General features: G+C 44.6%; 1 protein-coding gene across 1 annotated transcript; it reads right to left on the minus strand.

Moving 5' to 3' along the window:
• Positions 1–14,057: 14,057 nt before the first annotated feature.
• On the minus strand, positions 14,058–15,125 carry LOC140918301 (olfactory receptor 52R1). Its single transcript, XM_073362351.1, has one exon. The coding sequence runs from the start codon at positions 15,123–15,125 to the stop codon at positions 14,058–14,060; it is 1,068 nt and encodes a 355-aa protein (XP_073218452.1).
• Between the last annotated feature and the right edge of the window lie 3,259 nt (positions 15,126–18,384).

Raw genomic sequence — 18,384 nt, forward strand, 5'->3', positions numbered from 1 at the left:
TGACAGAGCCAGAAGGATACCCAGAAGTCACCTGCTACAAGACAGGCCCAACAAGGAAAGTAACAGAAGGCCTGTCTATCTGCTGCAGCCAAAGACCTGCTACCAAAGAGTCTCCTATTCCACCTCCTCTCTCTGTTCCCCCTTCTGGGGAGGGTTGATTTCTTCCATGTCCTCCCCTGTACAAAGACGCTGGACAAAACTGGTTTTACCAAGACTACAGTTACTTTTTTCTTTTGTCTGGACGAGATCTCTTCAGGGCTGAGAGTCTTAAACGACCAACCTATTTATAGACAGATGCCTCCGCCCCAGCCTCCTGCCCCTGAGCTCAAGGCATGTGAGTGAAGAGCTCAGGAAAAGCCCAAAGACATAAGGATACAGATGGTTCATGCAATCAAACATGAATGAATAGGTTTTCCACACATCATGGTTTTACCCAAACACTCTTGTTTTGGGCTTCTGTTTCTGGCTGCCATTTATGATTGTCAGGTAAATCAGAAAGTCTGGTCAAAAATGGAACCTGCCATTGTTCGGTTACTGCAGGGTGCAGAGAGGCATCAGGTCATTAACCCACAGCAGCCCCTGCTCAGCCATTACCACCTCCTACCTACAACCAGGATCCTTGTCGGGATTCAGTCCTAGCCCCGGAGCAGAGGGAGCCCAGGCAGGGGAAGGAAGGTGGAGACAATCCAATGAGTGATGGCAATAGGGGAGGACAAGAGCGAACAACAAGGGTTGGGTATTGGGGAAAAGGTGGAGAAGAGGGATGGGCCTAGAGGGAAGAAGTGCAGAAGGCCATGGGGACATGAAGGAAGAAGCACAGAAATAGGTGGGGACTTGAGTGAAGATATGGAGCAGGGCAGGAGTATTGGGGAAAGAAGCAGGGCAGAGGCTTCATGGGTCCAGTTACCAGCAACTAGAAATGTGGCAATCCAATGAGTTAATGAGTTGTACACAGAACAATTCCCCAGTTTGTCAGGCTAACACAGCACAGTAAGGCCAGTAAAGGATTTAATGTCGCTTTGACTGCCCAGTAAGTGATTCAGGAAAGAGGGCTCAGCACCATGTCATCAGCCAGCTCTGCATGGAGCTCGGTCTGAGAGGCAGTGCACCAGGAGAAAAATTTAGTCCCTTTACGAGTAAAGACATGGAGTAGCCTGTCCCGGATCTGTTTGGTCCTTACCCCGTGGATGATGGGGTTTAGCATGGGGGGCACCAGGAGGTACATGTTGGCCATGAGAACATGGAACTGCAGGGCCACATGGTGGCCAAAACAGTAAGTGAGGGAGGAGAAGAGAGCTGGGATATAAAAGGGTAGGGTGGCACAGAGATGGGAGCTGCAGCTCCCCAAAGTCTTAAGTCGGGTGTCCTTTGTGGGGAGGCTGAAGATGGCCCTGAGGATCTGGATATAGGACATGGCAATAAAAATCATATCCAGACTGGTCACCCAGATTGACCTTGAGTTGTAGTAACTACTCAGAGAAGCCTGTAAGATGAAAGCCTCAGTGGGCTCTCCCCAGGCAAACTCCCTCTGTTAGCCTCTCTGCTGTTCGCTGCTCCACTGGTTCGCAGCTGACTGGCTTTTTATAACAGTCAGGCCCACTCAAGGCTCACCTGGAACAAAGCACTCCCAATTCGCACTTTTCAAACAATCAATCAAGCACATGGTCAAACTGTCAAACTGTCCCCACAACAGACACTCAGATACTCACCAACACAGCCTCCCTAATGCAGCCCTTTGCGTACCTCCTCTCAAACAGATCCCAGGCAAACTCCCTCTGTTAGCCTTGTTAATATTGTTAATATGAGACACTCAATTCACTACGGGAGGCTGTTCTCATGGATGAAGCAGATTGGTCACTCTTCACACACTGAGAAATGACATTTTCATTAGTCAGAAAAATGAATTATGAACAACTGGCCCTACTAATGCCAATTATATATTTGAATATGCGCCATATGCTATTGTGCTCCATGCGTCAGTATATCCTACATGCCGTGTTGTGGGAAATCTTAATAGGCACTAGCAGGAAACCTGAGTGTAGATACTGGTTAGCCCTCATTGTTCCTTAATGCAATGAAACCAGGCAAGAGAGTCCATACTGTAGGGAGATCCCCATTCACACAGTTGCTCAAAATATGAGAAGGGAAAAAATCCAAACCTTTGCCAAAACAAAGACAACGTTCGGATTTCTAAAGAATGGGATGGGGAATAACTTGCTCTGGACATGTGCTCAGCTTTGGTCACCCAGTCTCTATCAAAGGTACAGCAGGTAGAAAAGGAATTTCTGGAGATGTGAGAATCAGGGAGGATGCCCTATGTAGACAGACTGAAAAGTTTGGGACTGTTTAGTTTAGGGAAGAGACAAAGAAGGGGGCATATGATACAGGAGAACAAAATAAAAAAATGAAACGGATGACATTCAAATAGAGAAACAGAGAACAGTTCCCAACCAGTAATATCTGTAGGTACTTAGAATCATAGAATCATAGAATATCAGGGTTGGAAGGGACCCCAGAAGGTCATCTAGTCCAACCCCCTGCTCAAAGCAGGACCAATTCCCAGTTAAATCATCCCAGCCAGGGCTTTGTCAAGCCTGACCTTAAAAACCTCTAAGGAAGGAGATTCTACCACCTCCCTAGGTAACGCATTCCAGTGTTTCACCACCCTCTTAGTGAAAAAGTTTTTCCTAATATCCAATCTAAACCTCCCCCACTGCAACTTGAGACCATTACTCCTCGTTCTGTCCTCTGCTACCACTGAGAACAGTCTAGAGCCATCCTCTTTGGAACCCCCTTTCAGGTAGTTGAAAGCAGCTATCAAATCCCCCCTCATTCTTCTCTTCTGCAGGCTAAACAATCCCAGCTCCCTCAGCCTCTCCTCATAACTCATGTGTTCCAGTCCCCTAATCATTTTTGTTGCCCTTCGCTGGACTCTCTCCAATTTATCCACATCCTTCTTGAAGTGTGGGGCCCAAAACTGGACACAGTACTCCAGATGAGGCCTCACCAATGTCGAATACTTAATGCTTCCAAAGGGCTAATTACCCAAAGATGAGACAAATTATCACTTATTGGGAGGAATATTTGTGACAGAAAAATGGGATTGGAAATTGGCAGTATATTAAGAAGAGTTCATTAGACAGCTAAAAAGTCACATTTTTTTTTAATTCAGAAGGAGGAGAAAGCTACCAGGGGAGAGGCTGTTCTAGACTTGATTATGACAAATAGGGAGGAACTGGTTGAGAATTTGAAAATGGAAGGCAGCTTGGGGGAAAGTGATCATGAAATGATAGTGTCCATGATTCTAAGGAATGGTAGAAGGGAGAACAGCAAAATAAAGACAATGGGTTGCAAAAAAGCATTCCTTAGCCAACTCAGGGAGCTGGCACATAAAATCCCATGGGAAGCAAGTCTAAAGGGAAAAACAATTGAAGACAGTTGGCAGTTTTTCAAAGAGACGTTATTAAGAGCACGAGAGCAAACTACTCCACTATGTGGAAAAGATAGGAAATGCAGCAAGAGACCACACTAGCTTTAGCATCATTTAAAAATATAAATCTATCTAAAAATATAAAAACATATTTTCAAATTAATAATAAATTTAATTATATTATGGTCACCATTACCAAGCGGTCCAGCCGTATTCACCTCTTGGACCTGATCCTGTGCTCCACTTAGGACTAAATCAAGAATTGCCCCTCCTCTGGTGGGTTCGAGGACTAGCTGCTCCAAGAAGCAGTACTTTAAGGTGTCAAGAAACTTTAACTCTGCATCCCGTCCTGAGGTGACATGTACCCAGTTGATATGGGAATAGTTGAAATACCCCATTATTAGTGAGTTTTTTTTTATTTTTATAGCCTCTCTAATCTCCCTGAGCATTTCACAGTCACTATCACTATCTTGGTCAGGTGGTCGGTGGTATATCCTACTACTACTGCTGTAGTCTTATGATTAGAGCATGGAATTTCCATCCATGGAGATTTTATGGTACAGTTTGATTAATTTACCAATTTTATTACATTTGATTCTACTCTTTCTTTCACTTATAATGCCACTCCCTCACCAGCCCGACCTGTTCTGTCCTTCCGATATATTTTGTACCCTGGTATTACTAAAAAGAAAAGGAGGACTTGTGGCACCTTAGAGACTAACCAATTTATTTGAGCATAAGCTTTCGTGAGCTACAGCTCACTTCATCGGATGCATACTGTGGAAACTGCAGAAGACATTATATACACAGAGACCATGAAACAATACCTCCTCCCACCCCACTCTCCTGCTGGTAATAGCTTATCTAAAGTGACCACTCTCCTTAGAATGTGTATGATAATCAAGGTGGGCCATTTCCAGCATAAATCCAAGTTTAACCAGAACGTCTGGGGGGGGGGGTAGGAAAAAACAAGGGGAAATAGGCTACTTTGCATAATGATTTAGCCACTCCCAGTCTCTATTTAAGCCTAAATTAATAGTATCCAATTTGCAAATGAATTCCAATTCAGCAGTTTCTCGCTGGAGTCTGGATTTGAAGTTTTTTTGTTTTAAGATAGCGACCTTCATGTCTGTAATTGCGTGACCAGAGAGATTGAAATGTTCTCCGACTGGTTTATGAATGTTATAATTCTTGACATCTGATTTGTGTCCATTTATTCTTTTACGTAGAGACTGTCCAGTTTGACCAATGTAAATGGCAGAGGGGCATTGCTGGCACATGATGGCATATATCACATTGGTGGATGTGCAGGTGAATGAGCTTCTGATAGTGTGGCTGATGTGATTAGGCCCTGTGATGGTGTCCCCTGAATAGATATGTGGGCACAGTTGGCAACGGGCTTTGTTGCAAGGATAGGTTCCTGGGTTAGTGGTTCTGTTGTGTGGTATGTGGTTGCTGGTGAGTATTTGCTTCAGGTTGGGGGGCTGTCTGTAGGCAAGGACTGGCCTGTCTTCCAAGATTTGTGAGAGGGTTGGGTCATCCTTCAGGATAGGTTGTAGATCCTTAATAATGCGTTGGAGGGGTTTTAGTTGGGGGCTGAAGGTGACGGCTCATGGCGTTCTGTTATTTTCTTTGTTAGGCCTGTCCTGTAGTAGGTGACTTCTGGGAACTCTTCTGGCTCTATCAATCTGTTTCTTCACTTCCGCAGGTGGGTATTGTAGTTGTAAGAAAGCTTGATAGAGATCTTGTAGGTGTTTGTCTCTGTCTGAGGGGTTGGAGCAAATGCTGTTGTATCACAGAGCTTGGCTGTAGATGATGGATCGTGTGGTGTGGTCAGGGTGAAAGCTGGAGGCATGTAGGTAGGAATAGCAGTCAGTAGGTTTCCGGTATAGTGTGGCGTTTATGTGACCATTGTTTATTAGCACTGTAGTGGCCAGGAAGTGGATCTCTTGTGTGGTCTGGTCCAGGCTGAGGTTGATGGTGGGATGGAAATTGTTGAAATCATGGTGGAATTCCTCAAGGGCTTCTTTTCCATGGGTCCAGATGATGAAGATGTCATCAATATAGCACAAGTAGAGTAGGGGTGTTGGGGACGAGAGCTGAGGAAGCGTTGTTCTAAGTCAGCCATTAAAATGTCGGTATACTGTGGGGCCATGCGGGTACCCATAGCAGTGCCGCTGATCTGAAGGTATACATTGTCCCCAAATGTGAAATAGTTATGGGTAAGGACAAAGTCACAAAGTTCAGCCACCAGGTTAGCCGTGACATTATCGGGGATACTGTTCCTGACGGCTTATAGTCCATCTTTGTGTGGAATGTTGGTGTAGAGGGCTTCTACATCCATAGTGGCCAGGATGGTGTTTTCAGGAATATCACCGATGGATTGTAGATTCCTCAGGAAGTCAGTGGTGTCTCCAAGGTAAAAACCTAGATTTGTGCTTGAAATGGCCCACCTTGATTTTCATACACATTGTAAGGAGAGTGGTCACTTTGGATGGGCTATTACCATCAGGAGAGTGAGTTTGTGTGCGGGGGGGAGGGGGGGGCGGAGGGTGAGAAAACCTGGATTTGTGCTGGAAATGGCCCACCTTGATTATCATACACATTCTAAGGAGAGTGATCACTTTAGATAAGCTATTACCAGCAGGAGAGTGGGGTGGGAGGAGGTATTGTTTCATGGTCTCTGTGTATATAATGTCTTCTGCAGTTTCCACAGTATGCATCCGATGAAGTGAGCTGTAGCTCACGAAAGCTCATGCTCAAATAAATTGGTTGGTCTCTAAGGTGCCACAAGTCCTCCTTTTCTTTTTGCGAATACAGACTAACACGGCTGTTACTCTGAAACCTGGTATTATTGTGTCCCATTGATTATCCTCATTCCACCAAGTTTCTGTGATGCCTCTTATATCCATATCCTCCTTTAATATGAGGCACTCTATTTCACCCATTTTATTATTTAGACTTTTAGCACTGATATATAAGCACTTTAAAAACTTGTCTCCTCTTAGCTGTCTGCCATTACACAATGTAATTGAATGGGATTCTTTTTTATTTTACTGTTTTATTTGATCTCTCAGGTGTATGGATATTTTTTATTGTTTCAAAAAAGGCAAATGAAATATTAGGTTGCATTATCAGAGGTATAGTATGACAGTCACTGTAGTTCATATTACTGGTCTACTCAGTGCTGGTTAGGCCTCAGTTGCAGTAGTGTATCCAATTTTGGTCACTGCTGTATAGAATCATACAATATCAGGGTTGGAAGGGACCTCAGGAGGTCATCTAGTCCAACTTCCTGCTCAAAGCAAGACCAATCCCCAACTAAATCATCCCAGCCAGGGCTTTGTCAAGTCTGACCTTAAAAATATCTAAGGAAGGAGATTCCACCACCTCCCTAGGTAATGCATTCCAGTGTTTCACCACCCTCCTAATGAAAAAGGTTTTCCTAACATCCAACCTAAACCTCCCGCACTGCAACTTGAGACCATTACTCCTTGTTCTGTCATCTGCTACCACTGAGAACAGTCTAGAGCCATCCTCTTTGGAACCCCCTTTCAGGTAGTTGAAAGCAGCTATCAAATCCCCCCTCATTCTTCTCTTCTGCAGGCTAAACAATCCCAGCTCCCTCAGCCTCTCCTCATAAGTCATGTGTTCCAGTCCCCTAATCATTTTTGTTGCCCTCTGCTGGACTCTTTCTAATTTTTCCACATCCTTCTTCTAGTGTAGGTCCCAAAAGTGGACACAGGACTCCAGATGAGGCCTCACCAATGTCGAACAGAGGGGAACGATCACGTCCCTCGATCTCCCGGCAATGCTCCTACTTATACAGCTCCAAATGACATTAGCCTTCTTGGCAACAAGGGCACACTGTTGACTCATATCCAGCTTTTCATCCACTGTAATCCCTAGGTCCTTTTCTGCAGAGCAGAAGGTTAATGCTCGATCATAGAATCATAGAATATCAGGGTTGGAAGGGACCTCAGGAGGTCATCTAGTCCAACCCCCTGCTCAAAGCAGGACCAATCCCCAATTAAATCATCCCAGCCAGGGCTTTGTCAAGCCTGACCTTAAAAACTTCTAAGGAAGGAGATTCTACCACCTCCCTAGGTAACGCATTCCAGTGTTTCACCACACTCCTAGTGAAAAAGTTTTGCCTAATATCCAACCTAAACCTCCCCCAGTGCAACTTGAGACCATTACTCCTTGTTCTGTCCTCTTCTACCACTGAGAATAGTCTAGAACCATCCCCTCTGGAACCACCTCTCAGGTAGTTGAAAGCAGCTATCAAATTCCCCCTCATTCTTCTCTTCTGCAGACTAAACAATCCCAGTTCCCTCAGCCTCTCCTCATAAGTCATGTGTTCCAGACCCCTAATCATTTTAATCATAACATTCATAAACCAGTCGGAGAACACTTCAATCTCTCTGGTCACGCAATCACAGACATGAAGGTCGCTATCTTAAAACAAAAAAACTTCAAATCCAGACTCCAGCGAGAAACTGCTGAATTGGAATTCATTTGCAAATTGGATACTATTAATTTAGGCTTAAATAGAGACTGGGAGTGGCTAAGTCATTATGCAAGGTAGCCTATTTCCTCTTGTTTTTTCCTACCCCCCCCACCCCCAGATGTTCTGGTTTAACTTGGATTTAAACTTGGAGAGTGGTCACTTTGGATGAGCTATTACCAGCAGGAGAGTGAGTTTGTGTGTGTGGTTTTTGGGAGGGGGGTGAGGGGGTGAGAGAACCTGGATTTGTGAAGGAAATGGCCCAACTTTATTATCATGCACATTGTGTAAAGAGTTGTCACTTTGGATGGGCTATCACCAGCAGGAGAGTGAATTTGTGTGGGGGGGTGGAAGGTGAGAAAACCTGGATTTGTGCTGGAAATGGCCCACCTGATGATCACTTTAGATAAGCTATTACCAGCAGGACAGTGGGATGGGAGGAGGTATTTTTTCATATTCTCTGTGTATAAATAAAGTCTGCTGCAGTTTCCACGGGATGCATCCGATGAAGTGAGCTGTAGCTCACGAAACATCATGCTCAAATAAACTAAGGTGCCACAAGTACTCCTTTTCTTTTTGCGAATACAGACTAACACGGCTGTTACTCTGAAACCTAATCATTTTTGTTGCCCTTCGCTGGACTCTCTCCAATTTATTCACATCCTTCTTGTAGTGTGGGGCCCAAAACTGGACACAGTACTCCAGATGAGGCCTCACCAATGTCAAATAGAGGGGAACGATCATGTCCCTCGATCTGCTGGCAATGCCCCTACTTATACAGCCCAAAATGCCATTGGCCTTCTTGGCAACAAGGGCACACTGCTGACTCATATCCAGCTTCTCGTCCACTGTCACCCCTAGGTCCTTTTCCGCAGAACTGCTGCCTAGCCATTCGGCCCCTAGTCTGTAGCTGTGCATTGGGTTCTTCCGTCCTAAGTGCAGGACCCTGCACTTATCCTTATTGAACCTCATCAGATTTCTTTTGGCCCAATCCTCCAATTTGTCTAGGTCCCTCTGTATCCTATCCCTCCCCTCCAGCGTATCTACCACTCCTCACAGTTTAGTATCATCCGCAAATTTGCTGAGAGTGCAATCCACACCATCCTCCAGATCATTTATGAAGATATTGAACAAAACCGGCCCCAGGACCGACCCCTGGGGCACTCCACTCGACACCGGCTGCCAACTAGACATGGAGCCATTGATCACTACCCGTTGAGCCCGACAATCTAGCCAACTTTCTACCCACCTTATAATGCATTCATCCAGCCCGTAGTTCTTTAACTTGCTGACAAGAATACTGTGGGAGACCGTGTCAAAAGCTTTGCTAAAATCAAGAAACAATACATCCACTGCTTTCCCTTCATCCACAGAACCAGTAATCTCATCATAGAAGGCGATTAGATTAGTCAGGCATGACTTTCCCTTGGTGAATCCATGCTGACTGTTCCTGATCACTTTCCTCCCATGTAAGTGCTTTAGGATTGATTCTTTGAGGACCTGCTCCATGATTTTTCCGGGGACTGAGGTGAGGCTGACTGGCCTGTAGTTCCCAGGATCCTCCTTCTTCCCTTTTTTAAAGATGGGCACTACATTAGCCATCGATGACCGTAGCGGTCCCTTCTCACCTTGTTGCTCTATGATTCTGTGATGTAAAATTCCAAAGTAGACCGGGACTTAGTCACACACAAGTCTTTGGGCTCAATCCAGGGATAACTGGGAGAAATGTAATGGCCTGTGTTATACGGGATGTCAGACTGTATGGTAGAATTGTCACTTCTGGCCTCATACCTTATGAATCTATTCATAAAGAAAGGCGATCAGCCATTTATATTTACTCTGTGTCATAACACACAAACAAGGAAACATTCAATTACATTGAAAGTCTAAACGTATTATATTGAGAAAAGAAAATTGTTAACATAATACTTATTTGACCTGTGGAACTCCTTGCCACAATCATTATTAGAGCAAAGACTTTAGCTGAATTGGCCATTGTAGGTGGTTCTGGTGTCACCACTATTAAGAAGACCTCATTTTCAGTTGCTTATAAGTTTGCCAGAATTTAAGAGTTTGTACTGAAATTTTCCATGCTGGGTGTCTGATTCTGGTGGAATTGTTTCTTCAAAGTTTCAGGCATAATGGTTCAGACAACTTTTCAAATGAAGCTAGGAGAAACATGTCTTGCCCATATTGAAATGATCTTGCAATAGTTCCAGTGAGGAGCTCTAGCACCTCCACGTTTTCCAGCAGATAAAATTCTGGCAAAAGCCCCCCCACTCCCATCCCCCTCACACACACTGCCCATTAACAGCCAGAGCCCTGAAATGCAAGAGGAGGGGGTGAAAGTCTCTGTGCATTAACACACAGCTGGTTCCTGAGGTCTCTGCTCTGTTCTCACTCCAGGTGGACATTTGCCTCAGAATTTGGCCTTGTTTTGTACCTCTACTAACACCTTTCATCCTGAAGGCTCTACTGTGCCACTGAAATGCAGCCACCTAAGGGCTGAAGCCATCAGCCGGGCCCTAGATGTTGACAGAAAAGAGTGATAATTTTGCGAGTGATACTGAAGCAAAATCATCCCTTGTGGCAAGGGTCCCGACATGTTTAATAGCTTCTCATAGCAGAAAGGACCAAAGACCTATTGCGTGTCCCATCACACCCACGTTGCACTTGGTTTGTCGAGCAGGTGAGCTCCTCAGCAAGAGATGTTTCAGAGTAACAGCCGTGTTAGTCTGTATTTGCAAAAAGAAAAGGAGGACTTGTGGCACCTTAGAGACTAACCAATTTATTTGAGCATGAGCTTTCGTGAGCTACAGCTCACTTCATTGGATGCATTCAGTGGAAAATACAGTGAAGACCCATTTTTTCATGTTCTGTGTTTATATAAATCTCCTCACTGTATTTTCCACGGCATGCATCTGAGGAAGTGAGCTGTAGCTCACGAAAGCTTATGCTCAAATAAATTGGTTAGTCTCTAAGGTGCCACAAGTACTCCTTTTCATTCAGCAAGAGATGGTACCTGTGAATCCTGAGTTGGAAGTGTCTTCTCTGGGAATCCCCCTCAGGTAGCCGTGTCGCACACCTCTCTCACCCCAGCATCTGCAGCAGCATCCCACGCTGAGAGCCTACACAGGAGTGTCCACCGTTTATAATAGAGCTCTGTGCAATCCCAGGGGGTTCACTCAGCCTTGAGGGGAGAAGCAGCATTTGGATGTAAACAGGCTGGACTCCGGAGGCACTGTAGCCATTGTCTCTCTTTTCCATGTCTGCGATTCTGTGTTCTTTATCCACCTTTAGGAGTAAACAGTAATTAAGGGACCTTCTGACTGGGTAATGAGAACTCTTGGGCTCTGGGCTGAGTCAGAGAGCAATTGGCTGCTTTGTGTATTTGTGTATAATTAAAATTTATAGTTGATTGGTAAGAAAACAAAGGATAATGGCTTGGTCTCCATAGAGTCTGATACCAAGTAAATGGCCAGGATGGATGAGTAGAGAGTAGACAGACAGATCTGGAGAAAGATGTCTGAGGGGAGACACTAGCAGATTTTTTAAGGTACACGGGGCTATTGCTCAGTAATTCTCATCAGCAACTGTTATCATGCTGTGCACCACCTTTCATTGAAGGATCCTAAAAACACCTAACAAAGGAAAGTCACTATGAACATATCCCCATTATACAGATAGGGAAACTGAGGAACAGGGAGACATGAGTTTGCCAAGATCACACAGAGATTGAGTACCATTATGACAGACAGAATCCAGGAGCCCTGACTTCCCAGCCGTAACCACAGTCTCTCCATCATGAAACGGGAAATGGGCACCCCCTCTGGCAGATCCCCATCCTCTCAAGGAGAATCTGAGGTTTTCAGAACCAGGTGGAGATCGTGAGTTCCCGCTCATGGGAAGTGTGAACTCTGGGACTCCACTTCTGCTCCCACTCAGAAACCTCCCAGCGCACCACAGTCACTGGGGTCACTTTGTTGAAGAGATGCAGTAAAATCAACATGGAGTTAAACTTTTTTCATTTTAGTGTAGTTCCCATTTGTGAAATTAAATTAAACCATGTTGGGTCACTCAGGTGTTTTCCCTGCCATAGGGATGTTAACCTGAATTATATGATGGTCACTACTACCAAGCGGTCCAGCTATATTCGCCTCTTGGACCAGACCCTGTACTCCCCTTCGGATTAAATCAAGAATTGCCTCTCCTCTTGTAAAAACAACGAATGTGACAGATTTTTATTACCAATTTGCCAGAGGCATCAGGTGATTAGGCTGAGGCATCAGGATTGTTAGAGGAGGAGATAAAGGAGCACACTAAGAGTTTAAATTTTAAAGCTTTATTAATAAAATAATAAAATAACAGCGGTGAGTGCTGGGAACGCTTCCATGTTACTTAGAGGAAGAAAGAAAGTCTTAGTGCCCCAGCCCTAACCCACTTTTATACTTACACAAGCATGACCCGAGGCTGGCCAAGCCTAGGTGTAACGTAAGAAGAAGGGTGGGGGAAGGGTGGCCGAGAGTTTTGTTTTGTGCACAAGCCGTTTAGGGTTTGCTGTTGATTTGTAACTTGCTTTGGCTTTTAGGAGGGTTTTTAAATTTTGGGTGTTTTGTGGGGTGTTTTGTTTAGGGACTTTTATTTTTTGTGCTTTTCGTACCAGTTTAAACTGGTTTTTGTGGCCTTTTTGCTTTCCCAAAACACATCAGCTCCAGGGACGTGAGACTTTTCTTTTCCCCTTGCTGGCCTTCGCCGTCTTACTAATTTTTGCAATTTTTGCAGTTCTGCTCAGCTTAGCTCTTCTTTCTCATGGCTGACTGGGGTTGGGTAAGATATGAACGCAGCTGCAAACTTCTTGTTGAGTGCCGTGACCTTGGATTGGGGCCAGCATCTTATCTTTGGACTAAGCTAGCCAAAGTGTCGAGTTAACCCGTTCTCTGCTTTTTTCCTCCAACTTCGGCCTCTCACAACCTGCAAAGGAATCTTCCACTTCACACTTACACCTTTAACCCTTCCCAAAATTCCTTGTGATGCCTGCAACAGAATTAGCAACATACAATGCTGATTTTCCTCCCCAGGGGACTCCCTGAGGGAGGGGGCCATTGGGTTGTAACACCCAGTGGCACCTTGGAGACTAACAAATGTATTTGGCATAAGCTTCCATGGGCTAGAACCCACTTCATCAGATGCATGGAGTGGAAAATACCAGAGCAGGTATAAATACATGAAAAGATGGGAGTTGCCTTACCAAGTGTGAGATCAATCTAATGAGACAATTCAAATAACAGCAGGATACCAAGGGAAGAAAAATAACTTTTGATGTGGTAAGGAGAGTACCACATTTCAGATAGTTGACAAGAAGCTGTGAGTAACAGTAGGGGGAAATTAGTATGGGGGAAATTAGGTTTAGGTTTTGTAATGACCCAACCACTCCCACTCTTTATTCAGGCCTAATTTGATGGTGTCAAGTTTGCAAATTAATTCCAATTCTTCTGTTTCACGTTGGAGTCTGTTTTTGAAGGTTTTTTTGTGAAGAATTGCCACTTTTAGGTCTGTTATTGAGTGACCAGGGAGATTGAATTGTTCTCCTACTGGTTTTTGAATTTTATAATTCCTGATGCCAGATTTGTGTCTGTTTATTCTTTTGCATAGAGACTGTCTGGTTTGGACAATGTACATGGCAGAGGGGCATTGCTGGCACACAATGGCATATATCACATTGGTAGATGCGCAGGTGAACGAGCCCCTGATGGTGTGGCTGATGTGGTTAGGTTCTATGATGGAGTCCCTTGAATAGATATGCGGACAGAGTTGGCAACGGGCTTTGTTGCAAGGGATTGGTTCCTTGGTCAGTGTTTTTTTGTGTGGTATGCGGTTTCTGGTGAGTATTTGATCCTGAGGTGAGATGTGGAGCAGGGGCTGGGCATTGGAGGAAGTAATTGGGCAGAAGGCAGAGCCCCAGGGGTCCATTTAACAGAAATTAGAAAGGTGGCACCCCGATGAGTTAAGGAGTTGAGCACAGAATTATTCCCCCAATTGTCACACTGACACAGCACAGTAAGACCAGGAAAGGATTTTATGTCTTTTTGACAGTCTAATAAGTGACTCAGGAAAGAGGAATCAGCACCATGTTACCAGCCAGCTCCACACAGAGCTTAGTCTGAGAGCGAGAGCACCAGGAGGAAACTTTAAAGTCCCTTTATGAGTAAAGAGATGGAGCAGCCTGTCCCGGATCTGTTTGGTCCTCACCCCATAGATGATGGGATTCAGCATGGGGGGCACCAGGAGGTACACATTAGCCATGAGAATGTGGAAATGCAGGGGCACATTGTGGCCAAACCGGTGTGTGAGTAAGGAGAAAAGACCTGGGATGTAAAAGGCTAAGATGGCACAGAGGTGTGAGGCGCAGGTCCCAAAAGTCTTGATCCGGGCATCCTTTGTGGGGAGCCTGAAGATGGCCCTGAGGATCTGGATATAGGACATGGTGATAAAAAACACATCCACACTGGTCACAAAGAATACCACAAAAAGGCCGTAATAACTACTGATGCGGATGTCACCACAAGCCAGCTTCACCATGGCCATGTGCTCGCAGTACAAGTTGGGGATGATGTTGGTTCTGCAATATGGCCACTGCCTCACCAGAAGGAGAGAGGGCAGTACAAGCATGCCTCCACGCAGCACCACGGCCAGGCCGATCTTTGCCACCACAGAGTTTGTCAGGATGGTGGAATGTCTCAAGGGATCACAGATGGCCACATAGCGATCCAAGGCCATGGCCACAAAGATCCCAGACTCCATCCCTGAGAAGCAGTGAATGAAGAACATCTGGGTGAGGCAGGCACTGAAATTGATCTCCCTGGAATTCAACCAGAAGATGCTCAGCATTTTGGGCAGGATGGAGGTGGAGAGGACCAGGTCAGTGATGGCCAGCATGCAGAGGAAATAGTACATGGGCCCATGGAGGCTCGTCTCCCTCTTCACAATGAACAGGATGGTGAAGTTCCCCAAGATGGCTATAGCATATGTGATGCAGAAGGGGATGGAGATCCAGACATGGGCCGCCTCCAGGCCAGAAATGCCCAGCAGGATGAAGGTGGAGGGGTTGGTGAAGACAGTTGTGTTGGATTCTGACATGGAGTAGCGGAGAAGGTGTCCAACTCTAAGGCAGAACCGTGTCTTCTGCATGTTCTGTACATTCACTGGACTTTCTGTATGTCCCCAGGGTCTCAGGTGATAGTTGCAGTATAAATTCCTAGGTGGAGAGAAAATGTGAATATAAGACAATACATGCACAACTGGAGGCTGGTCTCGGGGAAGCAGATTGGTCGCTCTTCAGACACTGAGAAGTGACACTTTCATTATTCAGAGAAATGAATTATGAAAAAACTGACCCTAATAATGCCACTTCCATATTTGATGGTGCTCCGTGCATCAATAATTCCTACACAAAGTGGTGTGGGAACTCTTAATAGGCACCAGCAGGAAACATGAGTATGGAAACTAGTTATCCGTCATTGTTTTGCAATGCAGTGAAACCCAGGCTAGAGAATCCATTTTATAGGGAGATCCCCATTTACCCAGTTGCTCAAAATCTGAGAGTGGAAAAAAAAAAACAACCTGTGTGAAGACATCTACTGGGAGAAATATCCCAGGTAAAACATACCTCAGGGAAAAGACTTGGCATCAGTGATATCAGCTCAATGGAAACACCTGCTGATTCACAAAAGTGGCCAAAACAAAAGCAATGTTCGGATGCCTACGGAATGGGATGGAGAATAACTTGCTCTGTACATAGCCTCAGGTTTGGTTTCCTAGTCTCTATAAAGGATATTGCAGATAGAATGGGGTTTTCCAAGAGGCTGGGAAAATGGGAGAGGCTGTGAGATGTGGACAGAGTGAAAAGTCTGGGACTGTTTAGAGAAGAGACAAAGAAGGGGGTGTGTGATAGAGGAGAGGAAAATTAAAAAAAATGGAGCTGATTACATTCCAAAAAATGGAGCTGATTTAGTTGGGGATTGGTCCTGCTTTGAGCAGGGGGTTGGACTGGATGACCTCCTAAGGTGCCTTCCAACCCTGATATTCTATGATTCAAATGGTCAAACAGAGAACTATTCCCAACCAGTAATATCTGTAGACACTTCGTGTTTCACAAGAGCTAGTTCCTCAAAGCTGAGGCAAAATATCGGAAAAAAATAGACAGAAAACTGGAAAGGGAAAATTGGAATTCAAAAAGAAGCATTTATTAGATAGCTAGAAAGTCACAATTCCATAGTCAAAGAAGTGGACAGCTTTGGATAAACACCTGGTTCAGTGACAAAGCGAAGACATTTTTGGTGGGGGGTGGCGGGGGGAAGAAGAGCAATATATAACGCATGGAAAAAAGAGAAATAAATAGCAAATAATACAAAATTGAAGTTGTGAATATTGATCATGGACATTAAAGACATGAGGGAAAAATTCATGTGTGGCAGGTCTCACAATAACAAAGGAGGTTGTTCAGTATATTAAGAACAAAAGAAATCCTAGAAAAGGTTTAGGCCAGTTCCTAGAGGGAGAAAGGAAAAGTGTTAAAGTTGCAGAAAAGGTAGATGTGTTCAATAAATATAGTTGTTCTGCATTTGGAAAGAAGCAGTATGAGGGACTCATATCACGTGAGGTGATGAAACACTTTCCAGTCCATTAGCAGGCAAGGAGGGAGTGAAAGAGCATTGACAATAGAACCTTAGAGATACGAACACCAGGGTTACGAACTGACCGATCCACCACAAATCTCATTCGGAAGCAGAAGTAAACAATCAGGCAGCAGCAGAGCCAAAAAAGAGAGGCAAATACAGGGCAGGTCTGTGTTAAACATAAACTATTAAAAAAGAAAGGGAAAGTTTTAAAAAAAGGTTTGACCAGATTAGGAAACTTGGAAAAACTGGTCTGGGATTAGTTAAAAATAAGTCTAGGAATTTAATTAATGCAAAGCAACAACAGAGTTGATTAACTTGTTTATCGCTTAATGAGAGGAGAGGTTTGGTTGATCAAAGGGACCACTTTGATCAGATGCATAAAGTTTGATTTCTCTAAAGCATTTGATTTACTAGGGGACAACATTCAGATAAAAAAATGAACAGTATCATATCAGTAGAGGGTATGTAAAATGGACTAAAAACTGCCTAACTGACAGATCTCAGAAAGCTGTTGTCAAAGGGCCATGGTCAGCGGAGGGGCAGGGGGCGTTTCTAATGAGGTTGTGCAGAGATCATTTCTAGGCCCGATGCTATTCAATATTTTCATCAACTACCTGGAAGCAAATAGGAAATCTTTGCAGACCAAATTTGTGGACAACCCAAAGATTGGCAGAGTGGTTACAATGAGGTAGCCAAGGCAGGCATACGGGTTGATCTGGAGCCTTTGGTGAGCTGCAGTCACGCAAATAAAATGCTTTAATACAGACAAATGCGAAGTTATCCTCTCTGAGCAGGGAACACAGGCTCGACCCACAGACTAAGGCATTGTATTATGGAACGCAGGGCCTCTGAAAGGAATTTAGGGGTCATTGTGGACACCCAACTCACCGTGAGGTGCCAGTGTGATGCCAGGCAGGAAGATAGATGGGTTGTGACTCTATCCCTTCTGGCTGACACAAGCCTCAAAGGCCAGAGGACCCAGTGAGGGGTCGGGCGGGCACTGGTGTTGTGGGGGAATTGGGAGTGTACAGGCACTGTAAATAAAGAAACACGGATGACGCACCTGCAAGAGGGTTCTGAGACCCTTTCTTTTTGCTGTTCAAGCACAAGACACAAGGACAAGGGGGGAAGAAATCTGGGCCACCCTGTGACAGGAAGCCATAAAAAAGGATGGAAAAAATATTCTATTTTCCCATTGAAGGGAGGACAAGAGGCAATGGGTTCAATTACAGAATAGAAGTTTTAGATGAAATCTGCTGAAAAACTTCCTAACAGGAAGAACAGGAGGAAAATGGAACAAATGCCTCAGGAAGCTGTGGAAGGTGCTTTGCTAGAGCTTTTCCAAAGGAGGCTGGATGCCCATCGGTCTTGAAAGGTTTATACAGAACACATCTTGCATCCTGGCAGGGGTTTAGACTAGCTGAGCCTTGAGGTATCTTCTAACCCTTTGGCTCTATGATTCAACGATGAAAAATGCTACCACAGGCCAGGCCCCTGTTAAACACAAGTCATGGGGCTCAATACAGGGGTAACTAGGTGAAATTTAATGGCCTGTGTTATACAGGAGGTCGGACTGGATAATTGAATGGTCCCTTCTGGCCTTAAACTCTATGAATCCATCGATAAAGATAAAGAAAAGATAAAGAAAGTAGATCAGACATTTATATTTGCTATGTCTCATAAAACACAGACAAGGAAACACTGAATTACATTCAAAGTCTGAACTATAAAACTGATAAGAAAATTGTTTACTTAATACATATTTGGCC

The sequence above is a fragment of the Lepidochelys kempii genome, chromosome 1 (genome assembly GCF_965140285.1).
Source record: "Lepidochelys kempii isolate rLepKem1 chromosome 1, rLepKem1.hap1, whole genome shotgun sequence".
Taxonomy (NCBI): domain Eukaryota; kingdom Metazoa; phylum Chordata; order Testudines; family Cheloniidae; genus Lepidochelys; species Lepidochelys kempii.